Source organism: Mustelus asterias, chromosome 9, assembly GCF_964213995.1.
Source record: "Mustelus asterias chromosome 9, sMusAst1.hap1.1, whole genome shotgun sequence".
NCBI classification, from domain to species: Eukaryota; Metazoa; Chordata; class Chondrichthyes; order Carcharhiniformes; family Triakidae; genus Mustelus; species Mustelus asterias.
In genome coordinates, this window is record NC_135809.1 from 96,157,069 (window position 1) to 96,182,033 (window position 24,965).

Here is a 24,965-nt window from a genome sequence, read left to right on the forward strand (position 1 = left end):
TGGGCATGTTCTAGGCAAGTGACTTTGGCACAGTGTGGCATCCAATAATATAATTGGCAATTAATATTAAAAACAACAGAGTTAAAGGTATTTGATTGATGGGGGGGGTGGGGGTGGAATTTCAAAGATAAGTAGATCAAAAGAACAATTAAAAGTTGGCAAATATGCATAGCACAAACAATAGGACCAAAGGGAAAAAATGGAGCATGAATTGAACATATTCCCTCAGCAAGGGACAATGTCCAGCAAAATACCCTTGTGAGCGGAGAAATTAAACTTAAAATGAGACTTAATAAAGAGAAACAAGCCTCCAATACAAAAGAGAATTTATTTATTGTTGTACACTATTTATTTCCATACAGTTCTTAAAAGGTGTGAAATTATAAATCTTGATGTTTCGAGAGATTTGGTATGTTTGTACAAGGGATGCAGGAAGTTAGCATACAGGCGCAGCAAGCAATTAGGAAGGTAAATGGCATGTTGACCTTTTATTGCAAGGGATTGGAATATAGTAATAAGGAAATATTGCGTCAATAATTCAGAGTGATGGTGAGATCGCACCTGGTATATGTGTAAAGCTTTTGTCTCCATGTTTAAGAATGGCTATACTTGCATTAGAGACGGCACAGTGAAGGTTCACTAAATCGGTCCCTGGCATGATGGGATTGTCCTCTGATGAGAGGCTGAATGAATTGAGCCTATAGTCTCTGGAGTTTAGAAGAATGAGAGGCAATCATATTGAAACGTACAAGATTCTGAAAAGGGCTTGATAGGATAGATGCTGAGAGATTGTTCCCATGGTTGGGGAGTCTAAAACAGGGATACAATCTCAGAATGAGAGGTCAATCATTTAGAACTGAGATGAGGAACGTAAGGACATAAGAACTAGGAGCAGAAGTAGGCCATCTGGCTCCTCGAGCCTGTTCCACCATTCAATAAGATCTTGACAGATCTTTTCGTGGACTCGGCTCCACTTACCTGCCTGCTCACCATAACCCTTAATTCCTTTACTGTTCAAAAATCTATCTATCTTTGCCTTAAAAACATGCAACGAGGTAGCCTCAACTGCTTCACTGGGCAGGGAATTCCACAGATTCACAACCATTTGGATGAAGAAGTTCCCCCTCAACTCAGTACTAAATTTGCTCCCCCTTATTTTGAGGCTATGCCCCCTAGTTCTAGTTTCACCCACCAGTGGAAAGAACCTCCCTGCTATCTTAACTATTCCCTTCATAATCTTGTATGTTTCTAAAGATTCCCCTCATTCTTCTGAATTCCAATGAGTATAGTTTGTGGATGCTCCATTATTAAATACATTTAAGGCTGGGATAGAAAGATGGTCTCTCAGGAAATTGGGGGATATTGGAAGCAGACAGGAAAGTGGATTTGAAGCCCTGATCATATTAAATGGAGGAGGTTGCTTGATGGGCCATCTGATCTTCTCTTAATCATATTTCTTGTGTAGTTTTGATGGTATCAGGCAGGAACTTTCAAAAGTTATTGGGGGTGTTTGTGGGAAGGCAAAGGGATGTCTGGTAAGCGGTAGGCTTTCAAAAGTGTGTTAACCAGGGTTCAGGGTAAACGCATTCCTCTTAGAGTGAAAGGCAAGGCTGGCAGAAGTAGGGAACTCTGGATGACTCGGGATATTGAAGCCCTGGTCAAGAAGAAGAAAGAGGCACATGACGTGCATAGGCAGCTGGGATCAAGTGAATCCCTTGAAAAGTATAGTGGCTGTAGGAGTAGAGTTAAGAGAGAAATCAGGAGGGCAAAAAGGGGACACGAGATTGTTTTGGCAGATAAGGCAAAGGAGAATCCAAAGAGCTTCTATAAATACATAAAGGGCAAAAGAGAAACAAGGGAGAGAGTAGGGCCTTTTAAAGATCAAAAGGTCATCTATGTGCGGATCCACAAGAGATGGGTGAGATCCTAAATGAATATTTCTCATCAGTATTTACTGTTGAGAAAAGCATGGATGTTAGGGAACTTGGGGAAATAAATAGTGATGTCTTGAGGAGTGTACATATTACAGAGAAGGAGGTGCTGGAAGTCTTAAAGCACATCAAGGTAGAGAAATCCCCGGGACCTGATGAAGTGTATCCTAGGACATTGTGGGAGGCTAGGGAGGAAATTGTGGGTCCCCTAGCCGAGATATTTGAATCATCGATAGTCACAGGTGAGGTGCCTGAAGATTGGAGAGTGGCAAATGGTGCCTTTGTTTAAAAAGGGCTGCAGGGAAAAGCCTGGGAACTACAGGCCAGTAAGCCTCACATCTGTGGTGGGTAAGTTGTTGGAAGGTATTTTGAGAGACAGGATCTACAGGCATTTAGAGACACAGGGACTGATTAGGGACAGTCAGCATGGCTTTGTGAGTGGAAAATCATGTCTCACAAATTTGAATGAGTTTTTTGAAAGGGTAACCAAGAAGGTAGATGAGGGCAGTGCAGTTGATGTTGTCTACATGGACTTTAGCAAGGCCTTTGACAAGGTACCACATGATGGGTTGTTGCATAAGGTTAAATCTCACGGGATCCAGGGTGAGGTATCTATATGGATACAAAATTGGCTTCAGGGTGGTTGTAGAGAGCTGTTTTTTAAACTGGAGGCCTGTGACCAGCGGTGTGCCTCAGGGATCAGTGCTGGGTCCACTGTTATTTGTCATTTGTATTAATGATTTGGATGAGAATAAAGGAGGCATGGTTAATAAGTTTGCAGATGACACCAAGATTGGTGGCATAGTGGACAGTAAAGAAAGTTATCTCCAATTGCAACAGGATCTTGATCAATTGGGCCAGTGAGCTGACACATGGCAGATGGAGTTTAATTTAGACAAATGCGAGGTGATGCTTTTTGGTAGATTGAACCAAGGCAGACTTACTTAGTTAATGGTAGGGCATCGGGGAGAGTTACAGAACAAAGAGATCTAGGGATACGTGTTCATAGCTCCTTGAAAGTGGAGTCACAGGTGGACAAAGTGGTGAAGAAGGCATTCGGCATGCTTGGTTTCATCGGTCAGAATATTGAATACAGGAGTTGGAACGTCTTGTTGAAGTTGTACAAGACATTGGTAGGCCACACTTGCAATACTGTGTGCAGTTCTAGTCACCCTATTATAGAAAGGATATTATTAAACTAGAAAGAATGCAGAAAAGATTTACTAGGATGCTACTGGGACTTGATGGATTGAGTTATAAGGAGAGGTTGGATAGACTGGGACTTTTTTCTCTGGAGCGTAGGAGGCTGAGGGGTGATCTTATAGGGGCCTATAAAATAATGAGGGGCATGGATCAGCTAGATAGTCAATTTCTTTTCCCAAAGTTAGGGGAGTCTAAAACTAGAGGGCATAGGTTTAAGGTGAGAGGGAAGAGATACAAAAGTGTCCAGAGGGGCAATTTTTTCACATAGAGAGTGGTGAGTGTCTGGAACAAGCTGCCAGAGATAGTAGTAGAGGCGGGTACAATTTTGTCTTTTAAAAAGCATTTAGATAGTTACATGGGTATGATGGGTATAGAGGGATATGGGACAAATGTGGGCAATTGGGACTAGCTTAGGGGTTTTAAAAAAAAAAGGGCAGTATGGACTAGTTGGGCCGAAGGGCCTGTTTCCATGCTGTAAACCTCTATGACTCTAATTCACACAATGCAAATGACCATGATCACAGCATTTACAAGAATTGCAAGGTTCAAAAATATCTGTACATATGGTTTGTGAAATATTTGTTTGGGAGGGTGAGATTTTGAGCATGCTTGAAGGGAGAGAAAAAGAGAGATGTGTGCAAGTCATGACGTGTGGATAGTTTAAAAATGCTGAATCCTGAAGTTATACACTGAAGTAATTGCAATTAATTACCATGCATGAGTTTACACATTGGGAGAGGGCTGATTCCAAAAGGAGATCAAAAAGAACATGTATTAACAAGTAAATGAGTTTTCCCTGGAGCATAACATTTTTTTAAAAGAGGGAATGATACAAGGTACCAATGGACAGATACTTGCTACTATATTATCGTCAAGGATGCCTAGCAAGGAGAATTTTTTTTCACTTCAGACCAGACCAGACTTGAAGAAAAATTTTGTCAGACAAGTTCTTTATATCCGAGGCTATTGAATTCTACGCATCTGAGTGTCCTATTGATTTATGCAATAAAGCAATTTTGGAATTGGCCGGAAGTACATTACACGCATTTCTGGCAGGGGAATGCCAGAATTTAATGGACACATTTCTTCAAACTAAGCTGACAATTGGTTGGAATGAAATTGAAACATAAGGAGGCCATAGGAAAGGAAGTGGCAGTTGTGTAAATGAGGTAAATCTTGACATGGCTCAGTCAGAAGTGCTGAAAAAAATGGTGGAAGTTTAAGCTGGATGAGAGATTGGGTCCTGACGGCATGTATCCAAGAATGTTAAGATAATTCGGTGAATTGGAGAAGGTCTGACCATGATCATCCTGAATTATGGAAGTTATGCTAAAGGGTTCTAAATATTACACTTTCATTAAAAGGCATAAAACGTATATCTATAAACCAATCAACAGTGGGGCAGTTTCTAAAGGCCATAATGTGATGGAAAATTAATCATCATTATCTTGGAAGACATGGATTAATTAAGGACAACCATATAGATTTACACGAGGCAGGTTGTGTCTCTTCAACATAACCGGGATTTTTGAGGGAATAATTAAATATTTGCATGGATGTTTGTACGGATTTTCAAAAGGCATTTGGTAATGTTCTGCCTAGGAAGCTTGTTGATAAAATTAAAGCACATGTTCATGACATGAGTGTGACAACACAAAGAAGAAATTGATAGGAAAGAGAATAGGAAATATAAGCACTCTTTTTATACATGCACATTTAGCCAATAATTTACTGGTAAGTTTCAGTATAACCACAGCAAAAGCGCAGAGTTGAGGATATTCATGCATAACCAGTTTGGAGCAGTTCTATGTTAAAGATTCACTACACACGAGTCCTATTGAATGTTTGCATGATCCCAAGTTTTGTCCTGACTGACACTTGCATTATATTCTAATATATTTATATTGATTACTTTTTGTGGCATCAGAATCTGTATGTTATAAAGATAAAATTTTCTCTGCTAAGTATGTGTCAATGAGAATTTGTGGCTTTAATTTAATAATTAGTTTAATTTTAATATCTGTCCAATAAAGGGTGACTTAATAGTTGAAATATTGCATCTGTGCTCTCAATTGGGCTCAAAATTTTATTCTGATTTCTGTTTGTTTTACGCAAACTTTTACAATATCGATATGCTAATACAATTCTCAAATTTGGGCTTAAATTCCCATGAGCTAAATTGGTACAAATGTTGTTTTGTGTAATTTTACATGTATATCTTATGTATCTAAAATATTAAATGAATTTCTTGGATCACACTTACACGGGATAATAAACTCCAACATTTAGGCCAGATTCAATGTTAATCTGTCATTCTCCATAGAACAGTAGAACCATAGTATCGTTACAGTGCAGAAAGATGCCATTCAGTCCATTTTGTCTGCACTGGTTATGATCTAGATTTGGATCTCGGGCGTACGACATTAAGATTTGCAGGAAACACACGATTAGTGTGCATTTATAAACATAAGCAATTTCAGGCGGACAGTTAAGTTAGTTGACATGCAGTTAGATGGCAGTTGAAATTGAATGCAGGGACACTGAGAAAGAAAAGAGGAGGTATGTATTATTAATTAGTAAAACCCGAAAATGAGCGATGAGCAGAAACACTTAGGGTTTCAGATTCCTAACTCTTCAAATGTAGGACAACAGCTGGGTACAGATGGAAATCATGGAACACAGAGCACAAAAACAATGAAGTACATTAGAAACTTGCAGAAAAAGATACAAAGATACCAGTTGGTCAATCAACTTCATTCCATCTGGACATCATGCACTTCATGTACCATCAATTTTGTCCCCCTCCCACAATCCATGCAATCTCCGAGGGAAAGGCATAATCAAACAAACTTCAAGTGACAGCAGCAATTTGAATGAATGATTAAGCTGAATCAAATGCAAAGTATTGGTAAAGGCTCCAAATGGAATATTGTGTCCCATTTTAATCACTTTACCCGATGAAAAATATTAACATCATGGACAGAGTGATTCACAAATATGATTCTAGGGATAAGGTGTTTTAATAAGGCTGGACTGAAGAAGTTGAGTAGTTTTTAATAACAGAACAAAGAAGATTAAAAGTGGATCTGATAAATGGTATTCAAAATTTGTAAGGGCAGAAGGTTTTCTTTTAGTTTAGTTAGAGCATCATGATCGGCACAGACTTGGAGGGCCGAAGGGCCTGTTCCTGGGCAGTACTTTTCTTCTTTGTAAACCGGAAAGATGTATTGCTTTTAGAGAAGGCATAAGCTTAAGAATATCGTGGAAAGAGCAAAGAGAGAGGGAAATTATTATTTTACAACTATTTGTTGCACCATGGAATACTGAAACAATGATGGAACCAGAATGCGTAATAACTTTTGAATGGAGGTGTGGAAAAGTATTTGTAAACAAAGACATTTAAAAATGTGGATAAAGGTCAAAAAAATGAGACCACGGTTAGTTCAGGAGAACTTGACAGTGACACATTAGCCCTCCATTCGCCAGTCCTTAAGCATGTGAGACTTATCTTTTGGGGTGTTCCGAATTTATTTTTTCACAGCATTTGGGAAAGAGCAAAACATAATATTGGGTTTTTGATTCATAAGCTATTTCTGCTCATTTAAAAGGGAGTAAGGGAGGAGCTCTGAAATAAAGAGTGGTTAAACCATGAGTTAGACATTGAAGTTGTTTCCCCAAAGGCTCAAAACGATAACAAGTGATTACACTGTTTCAATAGTAATTTAGAAACATCTCCTATCCACAGTTTTGGGAAGCGTCTGGTCTTGGGCACTTAGCAAAAGATGTCTGACTTATTCCTCCCCTTTGGTAGTGAGCATTGGGAGAAAAACAGAGACAGAAAGATTTTCTGATAACCAGATTTTTGTACTGAAAATAGCTAACTCTCATTTTCCACAGGCTAAGAAGGTTAGGATGCTGGAGTGTAGTTAGAAATTATTTTGTTTACATCGATAAGGATGACCCATTGTGCTCATTGTTGTGTTATTACACAAAAACAGGCTGCCTTGATTGAACTAAATCATAGCTGTTGCTCTGTTACATCATTTTGTTTCTGAGAGGAAAGAGTGAAGTGATATGCTGGTCAGGGCAAGAGCTGTCAGTGCCAAGAGTGGAACAATTTTACATATTTAGGAGGAAATGCCACTTTTCATACATAATGTGTGACTCTAACTACTGAAATAGTTTAGTGATTGATTGTGGGCTCATCTGATGAGGATGGGTCTGCTAGACATAATGGGCAGGATTTACCCTGTGGGCTTCAAGGTCCCACCACCAGACTCAAATGAGGTTCACAGGTACCCACTGTGAGAGAAACAGTCACTCACCTGTGACCTCCTATGACCTTTTCCTGAATTGGCCTATTAATGGCCCTTGGTGGGCTTTCCTTCCAATTAAGAATAGCTCTCGAAGCTGGTGCTCCAATGGGAGGCTGTCTAGTTTGGAAGCAGCGGCAGAACACCTTGGCTGGTAAGTCCCCCCTGCAACATTTTTCAATTTACAAGAAAAAGTCGATCCAGCAACCAGGCAACCATTGCATGGGGGATGGGGAGGGATGGGCAAACTTTCCACAGGACAACTTGCAGCTGAATTCAGGCAGATAGTACCAGCCTGTCAGCCATGCTGGGTCCCCGGTCTGCCGCCAAGAGGCAACTCCAGTGCCCCACAACTTGCTGGAACCTGGTGGCCGACTGGAAAATTCCAGTCAACCTTTGACCATTAATGTTCAGTGTCTAATAACAGAGTCAGTTGGCTACCCCCTTGCATGCAGGCAAGTACCTTTGCTGCCACTCCTTCCCCTGTCATCCTGCATCCAGGAAAATGGCTTGGGAACGGGACAAGGCTGGGAAACCAGCATTCAGGCTAACAGGGCTATTTTTTCGCTCACTCGCTTATATGTCCACCCCCAATATCAAGTTCAGATCAGGATATCCTACTGACACATTGCTGGGTTACATAAGTTGATATTGAATAGTATGAGTCACTCTGGATTGTGAGGAATGTGTCATCTAGTTAGTCATGAGGTGGAGGTGCCAGAGTTGGACTGGGATTGGCACAGTATGAAGTCTCACAACAGCAGGTTAAAGTCCAACGCGTCTATTTGGAATCACGAGCTTTTGGAGCGCAATTTCTTCAGGTGAGTCAGGTGAAGGAACAGCGTTCCAAAAACTCATGATTCCAAATAAACCTGTTGGACTTTAACCTGGTGTTGTGTGACTTCATCTAGTTAGAGCTGCACAATATTTGTGTGAACTGAAAAGTGGCACTTCCTCCTAATATGCGAAACTGTTTTGGCACTGACAGTTCTCGTCCTGATCAGCATAAAATTTCACCCTTCCGTCTTTCACTCTGTCAGGTCCAGCATTATTGATTAATTTGATCTATCTGTTACAGAGCAAAGAAAGAAGTATTCCAATACCAACATTATCATGCAAGAAACGTCTCAGTACCATGTAGAGGTAACGCTGTTATTAAATGAAACGCTGAAGTGATTAGAATGTCCAGGAGATTATTTTTGGGTTGGTTAATGTGACTTCTTCCAGCCCATTGAAATATGTTGGTCTCTGCCTCAGATACTTCCAACTCCAGATAGTAGGGTTCTTATTTCAATATATATATTATAATTCAATGCTAAAATGTAAATGCTTAATAGCAGAGCTCTAGTGAGAGTGAGCTGTGTGTTTGAGTGCCATGCAGCACCACCAGATATAGCACTTGGGGCAAACGGGATCAAAGGTTATGGGCAGAAAGCAGGATTAGGCTATTGAGTTGGACGATCAACTATGATCATGATGAATGGCGGAGCAGATTCGAAGGGCCGAATGGCCTCCTCATGTTCCTATCTTCTATGTTTCTACCCACTCTCCAAGACTCCTGGCTAATGTTTTGTACACAGTAGAAAAAAGATAAAGACTGTTGATAAAGAAATGCAGCATTAATTTTGGGTAACATCTGAAATATTATGGAATATAATAAAAGTCTCACACTTCACGGTCTCTCGAAAATGGAAAACTTGAGTCTATTATATTTAATTATGGGAGAGGGATAAAATGTTGAATGCACTCTGAATTAACTTAACTTGCTTGAACTGCAAACCAGGTTGTAAGGCATATAGACCTGTTGCTTGTTTTTGCTTCCAGCATCTTGCCACATTCGCAATGGACAAGAGCGAGTCCGTTGTGACAGTAGATGATGGCATCAAGAAACTACTGCAGTTGGATTCGAAAGGGAAAGTGTGGACTCAGGAGATGCTGCTGCAAGTGAATGACAAAGTCATTAGACTGCTGGACTGTGAAAATCAGGTAAGAATATCTGGGGTTAGGCTTTTAATTAATACAGTCAGCCACATAGAATCAGTGCAGAATTCTGGAGCATCAAAGTACATTATCATAGGTTGATGGGCTCAAGATTGCTGTCTACATCCTTCGTCCACCAATTTGCTATCTTCTCTACCTGAATTAGGATCAGACTTGGCTCTAATGTCTCCCATCTATTAACATTTGCTTACATGGGAAAAATGGTTATTAGAGTAAGGTGTGGCAGTGTCTTGCCTGTAAAATTCTACCCCAACAAAAGAAAGCACCTTCAGGAGCAGAGACCAGATTGCCTTTTATAACAGAAAAGCTTTTGGGTTTATTTTGGGCTGAATTACAACTATGGAGATCTGTGCTCCAGTTTTGAGCACACACACCATGTTACATATATTCCTGTATGAATTTTCAAATGCTTTGCCAGCCAAGTAATGAAAATCATTAAGCAACTGAAGTAAGCATTGATGCCCTGTTGTGGGCAGTCTGTGCCATCTGCTGTCAAGGAGAATTCTTTTCCTATGCTTTATTTAGCCATTCATAGTTATGGTTGATTGTGATATTGCAGAGTTTAATGGCAATCCGCAGTGCAAGACAACTTCTATGCAGCTATTCACAGGAGGTGAGTCTTCTTTCCTGTTCTTTTGTATGCATTACTCAATCTTCCTTTACTGTTTTCCACCCCTCCCCCCGCCACCCTATTTTCTATAGGATGAGTTGGAGAACTTCCCATTAAACACTGTGCATCACTGCCAAACTGTACTCAACCTGTCCAAATATCCATCAGTTTTACTGCTCATGTGTCAAGACTCCGATCAGCACAAACCCGATATGCATTTCTTCAACTGTGACGAAATCGGGGTGAGTAAAATGTGCAGGGGGTGGGGGCGCACTGTTGCTTATAATGCCAGGGTGGTGGTGACAGCAGTGTTGAGAGTGGTAATTGTCTATAGACTACTGAATCACAATGGTGATATTACTCATGTTATTAGTGGAGCTTGTTCATAATCTGATACAGATTTTCCTAGTGGTGTTGTTTTATTTTTTAATTGTTGAATTAAAAGCATTGTGATATGATAATATCAATGGATGGAATAACTGCATTTCAAAGAAATAAAATCTAAACCCTATGTATTGAGTTACCAATGGCCCTAATTGCACAGGGGCATGATTGGAAGTTTCCATTCCCAAGACACTGGTAGAATTCACTAAATGCCAGGGCCCAGACCCTAAGAAATAGGAACAGGAGTAGGCTGTTTGGCCCTTCCAGCCTGCTCCGCCATTCAATAAGGTCATGGCTGACGCAGCATTTCTCACATCCACTTTCCTGCCCTTTCCCTGTAACTCTTGATTCCCTTATTGGTCAAAAATCTATCTATTTCAGCCTTAAATAGACACAAGGCCTCTGCCCCCACAGCTATCTGTAGTGAGGAGTTTCAAAGATACTCAATCCTCTGAGAGAAGAAATTCCTCCTCATCTCAGTCTTCTTGGCGTTCCTTTATCCTGAGACTATACCCTCTGGTCCTAGATTCTCCCATGAGGGGAAACATCCTCTCAGCATTTACCCTGTCAAGCCTCTTAAGAATCCTATATGTTTCAAGGAGATCACCTCTCATTCTAAATTCCCATGAGTAGAGTCCCAACCTGTTTAACCTTTCCTAGCTGAGATATAGTGAGTTACAAGTTGAATCAACACAGCCTGCATGCCAATGGTTATTCGAAGTAACTGACCCCACAATTTGCAGCGGACTCAGCAATGTATTAGGATGGTGGATAGAAACCCTATCCCACCGTACTTCTTGGCTTCTTTTTCAGATGTTACACTGCCAAAATTTCTAGGCTCATGTTTTGTCCAAGTTGGCAAATACTATCAAAAATAGGTCATGTTAAACTATCACCTACAGCATTTGTATAACTGAATATGTCCTCATCCAGTTGGTATCCATACAGTAGCCTCTCAACAAACCAGAAATTCAACAGCTGCCACAGTTTCAATCTTCTCACCTAAATATTAATCTTAGTTAAAGGCACTATATAAATGTAAGTTGCACTATATAAATGTAAATTGAGACTGTGGTGGAGTATAAGAGTGTTTTCTTTCATTTGCAAATTATTTTTATCCATTGAGTACTGGGTCTCGTATCATTCCCAATGGGGCAAATTGAAGGGTGCAGGAGTAGGAGGGCAGCTATTCCAAGGGCTGTGGCACTGGTGCAAACAACTGTCTTCTTGTGGGTACGTGAGAACAGCTTGAGTAGTTTTCTATCTAGCGTCCCCATTGCTTATAGCAAAAACAAATCACCTCTAGCCAGTAGCTCTCACATTGCTGTGAGCGAGGTCAGTGATCTCAGACTTCCTACTGCTCAAGCATTTGTACAGAGGAATCCCAGTACAGAATCTGGTTGTTTTTCCATTCTGGAACATAATTGAATGCAACTACAGCTATTGGTAAAGTATGTGAAGCTGGTCATTTATTCCTTCCTTGTTCTTCTTGCAGGCTGAGATGGTTCATGCAGATGTTGAAAGTGCAATCTCCGACTGCAAAGGTGGACAGAAGATTCGACCGCAGACCCTGAAGTAAATGCACTTAGTTCAAGAATGTAAAGAGTGGGGGGAAAGTCTTTGACCCAACAATTGACCCCAATTGTTCATTTTCTTTGTTTGTTCCCAAAGTGTGGGTGATGCTGGTGAAACAACACATGTTGCCCAACACACCTGGTTGCCCTGAATATGTGGTGGTGGGGCTTCACTTTGAATCATTACTGTCCTTTTGGGGACTTTATCTCCCAATCTATTATTTCTCAAGAAATATATAGGATTCATAGAACCCCTATAGTGCAGAAGGAAGCCATTTGGCCCATCAAATCTGCCCTGACCACTATCCCACCTATTCCCATAACCCCACATATTTAATCCCCTGACTCTAACGGTCAATTTAGCATGGCCAATCAACCTTAGCCACACATATTTGGACTGTGGGAGGAAACCGGTATAACCCGGAGGAAACCAAAACAGACACAGGGAGAATGTGCAAACTCCACACAGTCACCCGAGGTTGGAATTGAATCCGGGTCCCTGGCATTGTGAGGCAGCAGTGCTAACCACTGTGCCACCATGCCTCCCTTAAGGTCTCTTGACCTTCCCTGAAACTTATTTGACAAAACCTCTCCGCCTACTTTCCTTGTTAAGAAGCGCAGGCTAATGGGAGGTGTTACTGAAACTCTGTAAACGGAGGAACAACTTAACCAAGAACAATCAGTGGCCACTCGTATCTGCTTTTCATGGAATATGGGTAGGATTATACAACATAACCATAAGAATTGTTTTAAATGCTGGAATACTTTGTAATAAGTATGACGTTTCATTGAAAGAATATTGTTGATGCTGGAATCTGAAACAAAATCAGCGAATGCTGGAAAAACTCAACAGGTCTGACAGCATCTGTCGGGAGAGAAAGACAGGGTTAGCTTTTTTGAGTCTGTATGACGCTTCTACAGAACTCGAGCTTAAATGATCTCGATATCTGTGGCTCTTGTGATTCTTCACCAACAGAATGATACCCTTTTTTTGTCACAACATATTGGGCCCTATTTTACCATTTTGATCCTAAGTGCTGGGCAGACTTGAAACTGGGAGTGTTTCAGATCCGATTTTTAGACCCGTCCTCAGGCGCCCTATAAGCACTCTGCCTGCAAAAATATCAGCGATTCCCCCTCACTGATCACAGACAGAGTGGCAGCAGACCTCCCTTCTCCCTTCCCTCTCACTATTCACAGGCAGTGTGGCAGTGAACCCCACCCCTTCCCCCTCACTGATCACAGGCAGAGTGGCAGCAGACCTCCCTTCCCTCTCACTAATCACAGGCAGAGTGGAGTGGACCCCCCCTCCCCCAACCAATCTCAAGCAGAGAACCTTTGGACCCAGCTCCACTGCTCCCCCCCCCCCAACCACTGCCCTTCCCCACCCCCACCGATCGGACGCGCGACACTTACCTCCTCACTAGCTGGAGCGCCCGAATCGGACTTTTGTGCAGCAAGTCTGTTTCGCGCTGATTCTGGATGGATGAACGCGGTGGTAATGGGGGAAGTGCCGGTAAGATTGAATGTGCAACCCATTAAGTCAATTCAAATGCATGCATTGCGGCCATTTTCAGGCCTTGGTAAAGGGGGAACTGGCGCAGAAGCGGGCGTGGATTGCGCTATTCTCCTCGCGTCCGACTTTACCAAGTTTTCGCGCCAGAAAATGGGCGCAACTTGATGGTAAAGTCAGGCTCATTGTTTGAGTGCTTTTTATATTGGAATAACCAACTTTTGACAATCCAATCTGGCTGCAGATAACTGGTATTTCAATAAGTTCTCTTGGAACATATCCACGGTGGCCATAACTCTTAACTTTATAAAAATTATTTTCTTCTCCTTTCCTGCTGCTGTGAAAACAATGTTGAAATAAATCTGTCCTGCAATTGCAGATATGTTCCTGCATCTCGGAGTGGACAGTGTAATGCCCATCCATTATTAGGCGATGCAGGGGTATTTTAGGATTGATTCCCTCACTGTATTTTGTATACTTTTGTTCACAGCGGTGAAGGTGGGTGGATACTCTCTATTCATTCTGCCACCACTCCGGCAATCTGGTGGTGGGTAAAAGTGACACAGATAGAGAACAGTGACTCACTTGTTAATTGTCCCTCCCTTCTCTCTCTGTGTGGGGAAGTGACAGACCTTTGCTCAGTACCTGACAACATGAATCAGAATTGGAAACTTGGCAGGAAGGGAAGTGCCAGTATGAACTTATGTCCTTGACTTGGTACATGAGAACCTCCCATTACACATTGCCAACAGGCCATCCAGCCTCTGAAAAATATTTCTTTGCAGCCAATTCGCATTCAAATTTGCGATAGCTTGCTCCCGGCACCCTCTCTTGCAACGATCCCAGCCACTAACGGGCTTATTTCATTGAGATCAGGTTGTCTTAAGCTTGAGCAGGTTTTAATTTTGTTGCAGTGAGGGATTTCCAGTCAGCGCACCATAACCATGTCTCTCCCATCAGGGTGAATCAAGAGAAAATGAAGAAACAGCGGGAGACAATAATCCCTTCACCCCCTCAGAGCATTGCACCTGTCCACCCTCCTGGCGTCAAAAGTCGAGCTGCTGCCCTCACAGCACAGAATGATCAAGGTAGGTCAAGCTGAGACATCAGGCTGGTGGCACTCGATGTGATCCGGCAAGCTTCTGAAGAAGACAGTGGGCAAGGAGCTCTTCAGCAGCATGCTGATCCTGAGCCGCTTTGTGTGCACTCGCTTTTGCTCTCTCCAATCGCTTTCCATCACACGTACGCGCCACTGCCACAACTGAGAAAAATAAGCAGAGCCTGTTTCAGTCAGGCAGTATTTAGGAACTGTGATCGTGTCATTAGCTTTAGAATGGTTAAGGAAAAGGACAAGGACGAATCAAGTGGAAGAGGACTAATTTCAGTAAGTTCAAAGAGGGATCACGCATGGTGGCACAGTGGTTAGCACTGCTGCCCCACAGCGCCAGAGACCCTCGGGTCACTGTCTGTGTGGAGTTTGCACGTTCTCCCCGTGTCTGCGTGGGTTTCCTCCGGGTGCTCCAGTTTCCTCCCGCAGTCCAAAAATGTGCGGGTTAGGTTGATTGGCCATGCTAAATTGACCCTAGTGTCAGGGGACTAGTAGGGGAAATATGTAGGGTTACAGGAATGGGACCTGGGAGGGATTGTGGTCGGTGCAGACTCGATGGGCCAAATTGCCTCCTTCTGCACTGTAGGGATTCTATAAGATTCTATTGTGTCAGAAATTGGTAGGCAAAACAATTATTGAACAAAGGATATTTCAACAGGGTTGAGATAGCTCAGGTACAAATTAGACACGTCCCCATGTTTCCTTGGATGGGTAAGAATTTGTTGTTTGTGATGACTAACCCTTGGGTGTCATCCCACAGTGGACCAAGATCGGAGAAGCATCAGTTCCCTGGAACCTGAGGAGTCACCCGCAATCTTGGCTCAGAAGGTCGAAAAAGATGTGGTGAGTGGTTTGGTATTATTTCTGAAAATATAAGCCCTGTGACAAAACTAATTGGATATTTATAATGTCATTTTTGGCAACCTTTAACTGATTTATGGGAGTAAAAAGCAGAGAGGAAGGAATTCCTGAAACGTGTGCAAGAAAACCTTCGGCCCCGAGAGGAAGAAAGTTCTGGGGAACACAATAGGACAAGTAGAGCCTGTTTCAGTCAGGGAGCATTTAGGAACTGTGAGCATGTCATTAGGTTTAGAATGATTAAGGGAAAGGAAGAATCAAGTGGAAGAGGCCTAATTTCAGGAAGCTAAAAAAGGGATCATGCATCAGAAATCAGAGCAAAATTGAATGAAAGGAGGCCTTCAAGGTTGAAATGGTTCAGGTATAAGGTGGACATATTCCCATGAGGGAGAAAGGCAGGACAATCAAGGCTAAAGCTTCCTGGATGTAGCAACATAAAAAGTAGAAGAAGGAGAAGACCATATGACCCACCAAACCTGCTCCATCATTCAATACCATCAGGACAGTTCTTCAGTTTCAATTCCATTTTCCCATCCATTGTCCGTACCTCTCCATTTCCTGAGATACCAAAATTCTGTCTATCTCAGCCTTAAGTATATTTGGCGGTGGAGCATCCACAACCCTCTGGTTGAAGAAATTTCTCATCGCAGCCCTAAATGATTGGATCCTTATTCTCAAATTGTGCTTTCTTGTTCCTAGAATCCCCTGTCAGGCCAAATAACCTTTCTGTATCTACCCTGTCAAGCCCTTCAAAATCATAAATGTTTCAGTGAGATCACCATTCTTCCTAAACTGCAGAAAATATAGATCTGGTTTACTCAGTCACTCATCGCTGGACAGCACTCACATACCAAGGACCAAGCCAGTGAACCTTGGCTGTATGTTGCCCTTAACCCCAGCTGCTGTTTGCTCAAGTACCAGAGAAATTTGATACAGTTGTATCCTCTTTGATCATATATTTTATTCAGATTTTCCTGGAAAACATATTTAACTAGACTATCAGCAATCTAGCTTTTGTAAATCTCACCATGCTCATCAAGACAGGACTTTTTTTTTCCACAGCAAATTCTTAACTGCACACTGGATGACATTGAGTTTTTTGTAGCCAAACTGCAGAAGGCTGCTGAAGCATACAACCAACTAAACCAAAGGAAGAAATCCAAGAAGAATAAAAAGAAGGCACCAGCAGGTATGAACCTCATACATCTCTGCTTCTATTCTCTCCTTTGCTCTTCCAACTTTCTTCTGGTTCCTCCTTCATTTTTCCTTCTTTCTCCTCTTTTCCCCAATTTCATTCTCCATTCCATCCCTGCATGCTTACTCTTTTCTCCACACTTCTACCCGGCTCTTTGTTCTGTTCCTTATATTTCTAGTTTTCCGTAGTCACATGGAGAAAATCTCCTATCAGCAAATTGATAAAATTTCATTGCATTTCCTGTACAAATGACCTGTGTTTAGATTCCTGTTATAAATGTACCAGAAATAGCATCATACTGTGTGTGTGTGTGCTTTACATACAAAATAAAAAAGTCATGTTTATCAAATCAGTGAAGCGTTGCATGTCTTTTTTTTTCCTCTCATGACTACTTCGCAGAGGGTGTGCTTACTCTGAGAGCAAAGCCACCGTTACCAGCGGAATTCACTGACTGTTTACAAAAGATCAAGCTGACCTTGAATATGTTGGTAAGAACTCATCTGGAGACGTGGGGGATGGGTTTAACTTTTAGCATTTTAGACAGTTTAATTTACCCTCGGATTACTTGAAGCCGTAAAAAAAAAAAGAAATTGTCGAGAAATTAGACCAACCAGCCTTTTTCCAACCTTTCAGTTTGACCATAAGCTGAACTGGACTAGCCATATAAATGCTGTGGCTACAAGAGGAAGTCAGAGACTAGGAATCCTGCGGCGAATAATTTACCTCCTGACTCCCCAAAGCCTGGCCACTATCTACAAGCATAATTCAGGAGTGCGATCAAATACTGGATGAGTACAGCTCCAACACTGAAGAAGCTCGACACCATCTAGCCGCCTGCTTGATTGGCACCCCATTCACAGGCATTCACTCCCTTCACCACAGTAGCAACAGTTTGTCCCAGATATAAGATGCACTACAGGAACTCATCAACGCGTCTTTCGGCAGCACCTTCTAAACCCACAACTGCTACCATCTAAAAGGACAGGGCAGAAAATGCATGGGAACACCCACCAGCTCAAAGTTCCCCTCCAAGCCACTCACCATTCTGACTTGGAAATATATTGTCATTCCTTCACTATTGCTGGGTCAAAATCCTGGAACTCCCTCCCTAATAGGAACTCCCTTCCTAACAGCACCATGTGTGTACCTACACCCTATGGGGCTGCAGCAATTCAAGAAGGCAGCACGCCATCACCTGCTCCAGGGCAATTAATGCTGCCCTAGCCAGCAATGCCCACATCCCATGAATGAATAAAAATAACATGTCTTGACAAAGAAGGGTGGATTTTCAACTTGCTGTCCGGGGATGAACCTGCTGTTGTAGAACAGTCACCAGTCAATTGTCATATCAATTGGAAGTGAATGTTGAGCAGTTTCTATGCCAGGTAATGGATCTGCAACAGCACTTTCACATCCATCTAGAAGGCTTGTAAATCTACCCAATGTCAGTGGGCTCATCAAGCTCAGCAATCAACATAGCAAGGAGAATGCTGGTGTATGTTATTACTGAATTTTCTTGAATCACTTGTCTGCTTGTATAATAGTATAATTCAAAGCCATAACATGAACCATATATTTGTGTCTTTCTCATTGTGTTTCTTGAATCCCACTGAAGGCAGACTGAGCAAACATTTGGTGAGGTTAGAACAAACATAAATCATGAAGCTGCTTGATTCTACAGGGAGAGAGAGCAGTTGTAAACGGATTTAATTCAAGTCACACAAGAATGGATTGTCTGATCTGACTTGCACAAGGCGATTTTGTATACTTCTCCAATATTAGCTATGAGGGCTGAAATTAGATATAGCTCTTGGGGCTAAAGGGATCAAGGGATATGGAGGGAAGGGGATCAGGATATTGAATCTGATAATCAGCCATGATCATAATGAATGGTGGAGAAGGCTTGAAGGGCCAACTTGCCTCCTCCTGCTTCTAGGTTCTATGAAACATATCTCCTTAAAGCCTGCTTGACTCTCAGTGCCGCCAGGGCTGAAATGTTTCAGGCTTCTTCCAATCCCCTGATCTATAATCTACATATCTTTCAGGAGCAAAATTGGGAAATATTTCTATGCGCACACAATTGTAAAAATCTGAGACTCTCTCCCACAAATGGCAATTGATAGTGGAATATTTGTTAATTTTAAATCTGAGAATGATTAGAATTTTGTTATAGAACATAGAACAGTACAGCACAGAACAGGCCCTTCGGCCCACGATGTTGTGCCGAGCTTTATCTGAAACCAAGATCAAGCTATCCCACTCCCTATCATCCTGGTGTGCTCCATGTGCCTATCCAATAACCGCTTAAATGTTCCTAAAGTGTCTGACTCCACTATCACTGCAGGCAGTCCATTCCACACCCCAACCACTCTCTGCGTAAAGAACCTACCACTGATATCCTTCCTGTATCTCCCACCACGAACCCTATAGTTATGCCCCCTTGTAATAGCTCCATCCACCCGAGGAAATAGTCTTTGAACGTTCACTCTATCCATCCCCTTCATCATTTTATAAACCTCTATTAAGTCTCCCCTCAGCCTCCTCCGCTCCAGAGAGAACAGCCCTAGCTCCTTCAACCTTTCCTCATAAGACCTACCCTCCAAACCAGGCAGCATCCTGGTAAATCTCCTCTGCACTCTTTCCAGCGCTTCCACATCCTTCTTGTAGTGAGGTGACCAGAACTGCACGCCATATTCCAAATGTGGTCTCACCAAGGTCCTGTACAGTTGCAGCATAACCCCACGGCTCTTAAACTCCAACCCCCTGTTAATAAAAGCTAACACACTATAGGCCTTCTTCACAGCTCTATCCACTTGAGTGGCAACCTTTAGAGATCTGTGGATATGAACCCCAAGATCTCTCTGTTCCTCCACAGTCTTCAGAACCCTACCTTTGACCCTGTAATCGGCATTTAAATTAGTCCTACCAAAATGAATCACCTCACATTTATCAGGGTTAAACTCCATTTGCCATTTTTCAGCCCAGCTTTGCATCCTATCTATGTCTCTTTGCAGCCTACAACAGCCCTCCACCTCATCCACTACTCCACCAATCTTGGTGTCATCAGCAAATTTACTGATCCACCCTTCAGCCCCCTCCTCTAAGTCATTAATAAAAATCACAAAGAGCAGAGGACCAAGCACCGATCCCTGCGGCACTCCGCTAGCAACCTGCCTCCAATCCGAAAATTTTCCATCGACCAACACCCTCTGTCTCTGATCAGACAGCCAGTTACCTATCCAATCGGCCAACTTTCCCTCTATCCCACACCTCCTCAGTTTCATCATAAGCCGACCATGGGGGACCTTATCAAACGCCTTACTAAAATCCATGTATATGACATCAACTGCCCTACCTTCATCAACATACTTAGTTACCTCCTCAAAAAATTCTATCAAATTTGTGAGACATTGTGATTCCAAAGACATCAAGGAATCTGGGGCAACTGAGTATATGAAGTTAGGTTGCAGATCAGCCATGATCTCATTGAGTGCCAGAACAGACTCGAGGTACAAAATGGACTATTTTTCTTCCTATGTTGAATTCACATCAGAGCTTCGGTTTTTTGGATACCTGTCCATCTCTCTGTGTAGCTGTCTAAGTATCAATTTTGTTGTAAGAGCCTAGAAATCTATGTGCACAACTATCCCAAGCCCCCACAAAATTATGCTCATAACAGGAAAATTCAATCAACAAATGATAAGTTCTTAATTAATTGACCATTCTCTAATATTTTTTAATTAAATGGGTTGTCCTGGTTAGAAAGTTAGAAAACTTTACCATTGGTTGCTAATTCTGAAGATTGACAAACATCGTTACTGATCTACATTGTTTCTTGTTTCTAGGCTAAACTAAAGAGGCACATTCAAAATCCAAATGCAGTGGAGTTGCTTCACTTCTTGTTTGGGCCACTTGAACTGGTAAAGTAACAATACCTTGTAGTAATAATAGATGGCTTGTACAAACGGGAAAGATGTGATGTTATTCACTTAGGCGGGTGTTTATTATCTGACAGCCCCCAAGAAAACCCTGGTTTTCTTGGATTCAATGTAAAAAATGGGGCAAAGTGTCTTTACCCTGTAAAGCGGCATTGTCTCTTTTAATTAGCTGAAGCATTAATCTTATGAGCAGGTTAACATCCATTGCAAATGAAGAAGTGAACAAATAGATAAAGATATTTCTCTTAGTATTTTAGGAAAGTTAGATTAGGTATGGAAAAAAAAAATTAAAAATCAGATAAAGGGCAGAATTCTCCCATCCCACTCACGGCGGGTTTGGTGGTGGGCTGGTGGGAGCAGAGAATCTGGCGGGAGCCAAAATGTCAGAAACGCATTGGGGTAAATGATGTTGCAATTATCCCAATGGCAAGTCGGTCTTCCCACTGGCATGAACACCATTTGCATTTATTTGCATCTTATGAATGCTCATTAAAACAGCTACCCGCCGACATCCTGTCAGGCCTCTTAATCTTGCTTCATGCCAGCGGCAAATTACATTGGTCTAAAACCCGATTGCTGGAGTGGCAGCCCTCAGTTCGCAAGACACTTTGAAGTGAGTACAACAAAGCCTTTCTGTCATAGTGCTGCACTGTTCCTGATGCATTGTTCACCACTCTGCCGGGGCAGACCAGTTCCTGCCCTCCGTCTCCATGTCAAGCTGGTGTTCATGGACAACATCGTGCTGTTGGACCCATGTGTCACTGTCTCACTCAATACTGTGCCTAGGGTTGGTGAGTACAGGAGTCTCCTTCCTCCTGGTGCCACACATTAGTGTCTATCTGGAAAGACTGTGCTGCGGGACTCATGCAGCCACTGCAACAAAGGTCCAAAGTTCAACCAGGGGTGGCTGTTGCCAGAGGAGAGCCTGGTGAAGAAAAGAGGGGGGAGGCAATGTAGAAGGAGGGCTGCGCAAGGAAGTGGGGAGGGAAGGGCTTATGATAGCAAGCAGACTGACAAGGAGGAGTACGAAGAAGATGAATAGAGGGAAGACTGAGGGGAGGGAAGATGGACTCCAACAAGGCTGCATGAAACAGCGACAAACAAAAGGGGTCAAAGGAACAACACGTAGTTTGCTGGAAGGAGATGGATGAAGACCCCAGATGCAGCAGGTAGAAGTCCAACTGGAGCTGGGTGCTTCGCTGGTGATAGGCCTGGCGGGAGGGGGGGATGGGGGAAGGGATAGAGGAGGGTGGTTGATTCGGGGAACAGACTTCTTCTTGAGGCTGCTAGCCTTTTCCTTCTGGGTGCTGACATTCTGCATGGTTTGGTGAAAACAGGTGGGCTGAAGAGAGTGATACGTGTGTGCTGCACTGGTGTTTAAATTAAGCCAAGATCTTTGAACTACCAGCTGATGGCAGATAAATGAATCAGTGCCAGCTTGCCAGGGGATTCGGAGGGGAACTCACCTGTTCATAATTGATGAGGTTCCAAGTGCAAATCTGGCATGGGATCCTGCTATTCTGGTCAGCGGGAAAGGCAACACCAGAGCTGCCCACCACCACCACAAATTCTGCCCAAAGACACAGTAGTTTCTACTGGATTAGTAAAAATGAGGGTAATTTTAACACCCCCTGCACCAACGTAGATGGGCAGTTAAAATGTAAAAGGCTATACCTTCCCTCTTCTGGTACTCTCAGGAGGTGAGTTGATCATTAAACTATTTGAAGGAGATTGTGTGCTTCCATTTTAGCATTACTTTTATTTTTAACATGACCAACCATCTTATTTGGCTTCTTGAAACCTGACTGTTGAAGCAAGGTATGAAGGACTCAATGGAGCATCTAAATGCCTTTATAGCATTGCTTGTGGACCAGTAATAGATCAACAAGCTAACCTGTAAACACCATACACACCCCTTTACCTGCCTGATCCTGATATCAATCAGGCAATTTAATAGTAATATGTTTGCAGTGAATTTGTCCCCATTCTTTTTGGTTTTGATACTTACGTGCTTTTGTGTTGGGCAGGTGGTTCAGGCCATCGGAGGTCCAGACGTGCCCAGGACCATCATCAGCCCTCTACTTTCCAAAGACACAATAGATTTTCTAAGGGGCCACCTAACGCCTAAAGAGATGATGCTATGGGAATCACTGGGAGAGGCATGGAACAGGTCCAGGTGAGAAAGCCAGACCCTATTTTCTGGAATAAGCCAATTGCAAAATAGAGGGAATGATGTGTTATGCATTAAAACATGCATACTGTACTGAGAATTAATGCTGGTTGTACAGGGAATGTTCTGATTATGCAGTAATTGATTGGGTTATGAAGCTAGCGAATTTCTCCTCTGAGCCTGATGAATGAATCCTGGCTCCTCTGCTAAAATCTGCTCTCAAATTTTGGCATCCTCAGTCTGCAGCAATTGAAAATGCAGAGACACATGCAAGCTGTATAGTTCCACATGTAATGAATTTTCACCAACAGGCAGAACCATTCAAGTCAGAGAAGGAGAATGAGATGTCTAAGGGGCAATGTTAATTTGCGCTGGAGAAGGGCATCATTTGTAACCTGCCAGTAAACTGCTCAGCTGCTTCCATCAGAAGCACAGGCCCAGACTTCCTTTATGGAGCCTGGGAGAGCATTTATCATTCCCAGTGGATTCACCCACCCTACTTGGGATGGAATAAAATGCTAGTGGAGTTCCACATGTGCTAGAACGAGCAGTGGAAATGGAGTGAGAAATAGCAGACCCTTTATTTTAACTACTCTCCCATTCCTTCCCCATCAATCAGAATGTTAATAGCTGTCCTCCAGTATCTGATTCGCCCCTGCATTGTGCCTCAACAGTATCTCCATCTCTGATCCTAGCTGGGATTCTGACAACATCTCGTTGATTGATGTAAGCAGACCGAAGTAACAGGCAACACTCAAATGCACCACAGAACTATTACAGACAGAAAGAAGCCTTTCAGCCTGTCATGTCTGCAATAGCTCGCCAAATGAGAAATGCACCCAGTGCCAATCTCCACCTTCTCCTCATAATTGTATGCATTCTTCCTTTCCAAATGATAATCTAATTCTCTCATGAATGCCTCAATTGACCTCATCACCACCACCACACTCAGGCAGTGCTTTCCAGATCTTAACTACTCAGAGTGGAAAGGTTTTTCCTCATGCCTCCATTGCTTCTTTTGCCAATTACCTCAAATCCACACCCTCTTGTTCTTAATCTTGCGACCATTGCGAACAGTTTCTCTGTCTGTCCAGACCACACATGATTTTGAATAACTCTATCAAATCCCTTTTCAATTTCCTTTTCTCCAAGGAGGACAGTCCCAACTTCTCCACCTATCCATGTAACTGAAGTTTCTCATCCTTGGAACCATTCTTGTGAAGTTTCTCTGCACTTTCTCTAATGCTTCCCAAAGAATGGTGCCCAGAATTAGCTGCAATACTCTGGTATCTACAGGATAGGTTTCTGTTTTTTATGTAGCACGCCCCTTGAAAAAATGAACACACTACCGGAAAAATCTGAACTGTCATGCATCCTTTGCAGATTTGGGGAAGGGGGGTTGGATTCTCCCAGCATGCAGCACTGCTCGAGCAGCGCAACGGGTCGGCAGACATCAGCCTGGCCGTTTGGCAGGCTCCTGCTGGGCACCATGGACTCCACGCATCTCCGGCTTCAACATTTTTGGAGTCCTCAGCTCCGCGCCGGAAATTGGCACAGAGCTGATTTAAATATGGACATTTGAAATTTAATAGCATGAGCAGGCCTGGGACTGAAGTCTTCGGGCCTGCTAGCATCTTCTGCCCCCACCTGCCACCCTTCTCTGCCAGGAGTGGTTCCTTCCAGTGGAGTTTACTACGGTGCCCACTAACAGGGAACAGGCGGCTGACCCCGCTGGAGGGAACAGAGGCCATGGAGGTCCCCCAAGAGGTTGGAGGTAAGGGAGGGTTTCCCCTGGGCAGTGCCAATCTGGCCCCTGGCACTGCTCAAGGGGCAAACTGACAATGCCCAAGGGGCACCTTGGCACTGCCCACTTGGCATTGGGCAGTGCCAATGGGAGTGGGCCAGAGGAGGGTGTGGCCTGTTGAGGGGCCCTTTGGGAGAACCTGCTGGGGGTCAGAGGACCTACTGCTGCTCTGCACTCAGGACCAGTGGCAGAGGGAGGGAACAAAGTGATCGGGGCTGGCTATTCGGGTTGGGTGGGGGTGGGTCACAGCTGCAGGGGGGTGTCGCGGCTGCTGAGTGGGTCGGGGGGTTTGGGACTGTGGAGGGAGCGAGGGGGTGGGTCGAGGAGATTGGGTCTGGACAGGGAGGGGGGGGGGGGAGACAT

At 43.1% G+C, this 24,965-nt stretch overlaps 1 protein-coding gene across 5 annotated transcripts in view; it reads left to right on the plus strand.

Annotated features, from left to right (window-relative positions):
- Nucleotides 1–24,965, plus strand: part of eps8l2 (EPS8 signaling adaptor L2) — a 199,261-nt gene that overhangs the window by 135,141 nt on the left and 39,155 nt on the right. For all 5 annotated transcript variants that reach the window (XM_078220594.1, XM_078220593.1, XM_078220596.1 and 2 more), the window contains 10 exons: nt 8,526–8,590; nt 9,272–9,433; nt 10,151–10,300; nt 11,938–12,017; nt 14,490–14,617; nt 15,398–15,480; nt 16,558–16,684; nt 17,090–17,178; nt 20,536–20,610; nt 22,656–22,804. In XM_078220594.1, the coding sequence (XP_078076720.1) occupies nt 8,526–8,590; nt 9,272–9,433; nt 10,151–10,300; nt 11,938–12,017; nt 14,490–14,617; nt 15,398–15,480; nt 16,558–16,684; nt 17,090–17,178; nt 20,536–20,610; nt 22,656–22,804 (1,108 nt within the window). The remainder of the gene's footprint in view (nt 1–8,525; nt 8,591–9,271; nt 9,434–10,150; nt 10,301–11,937; nt 12,018–14,489; nt 14,618–15,397; nt 15,481–16,557; nt 16,685–17,089; nt 17,179–20,535; nt 20,611–22,655; nt 22,805–24,965) is intronic.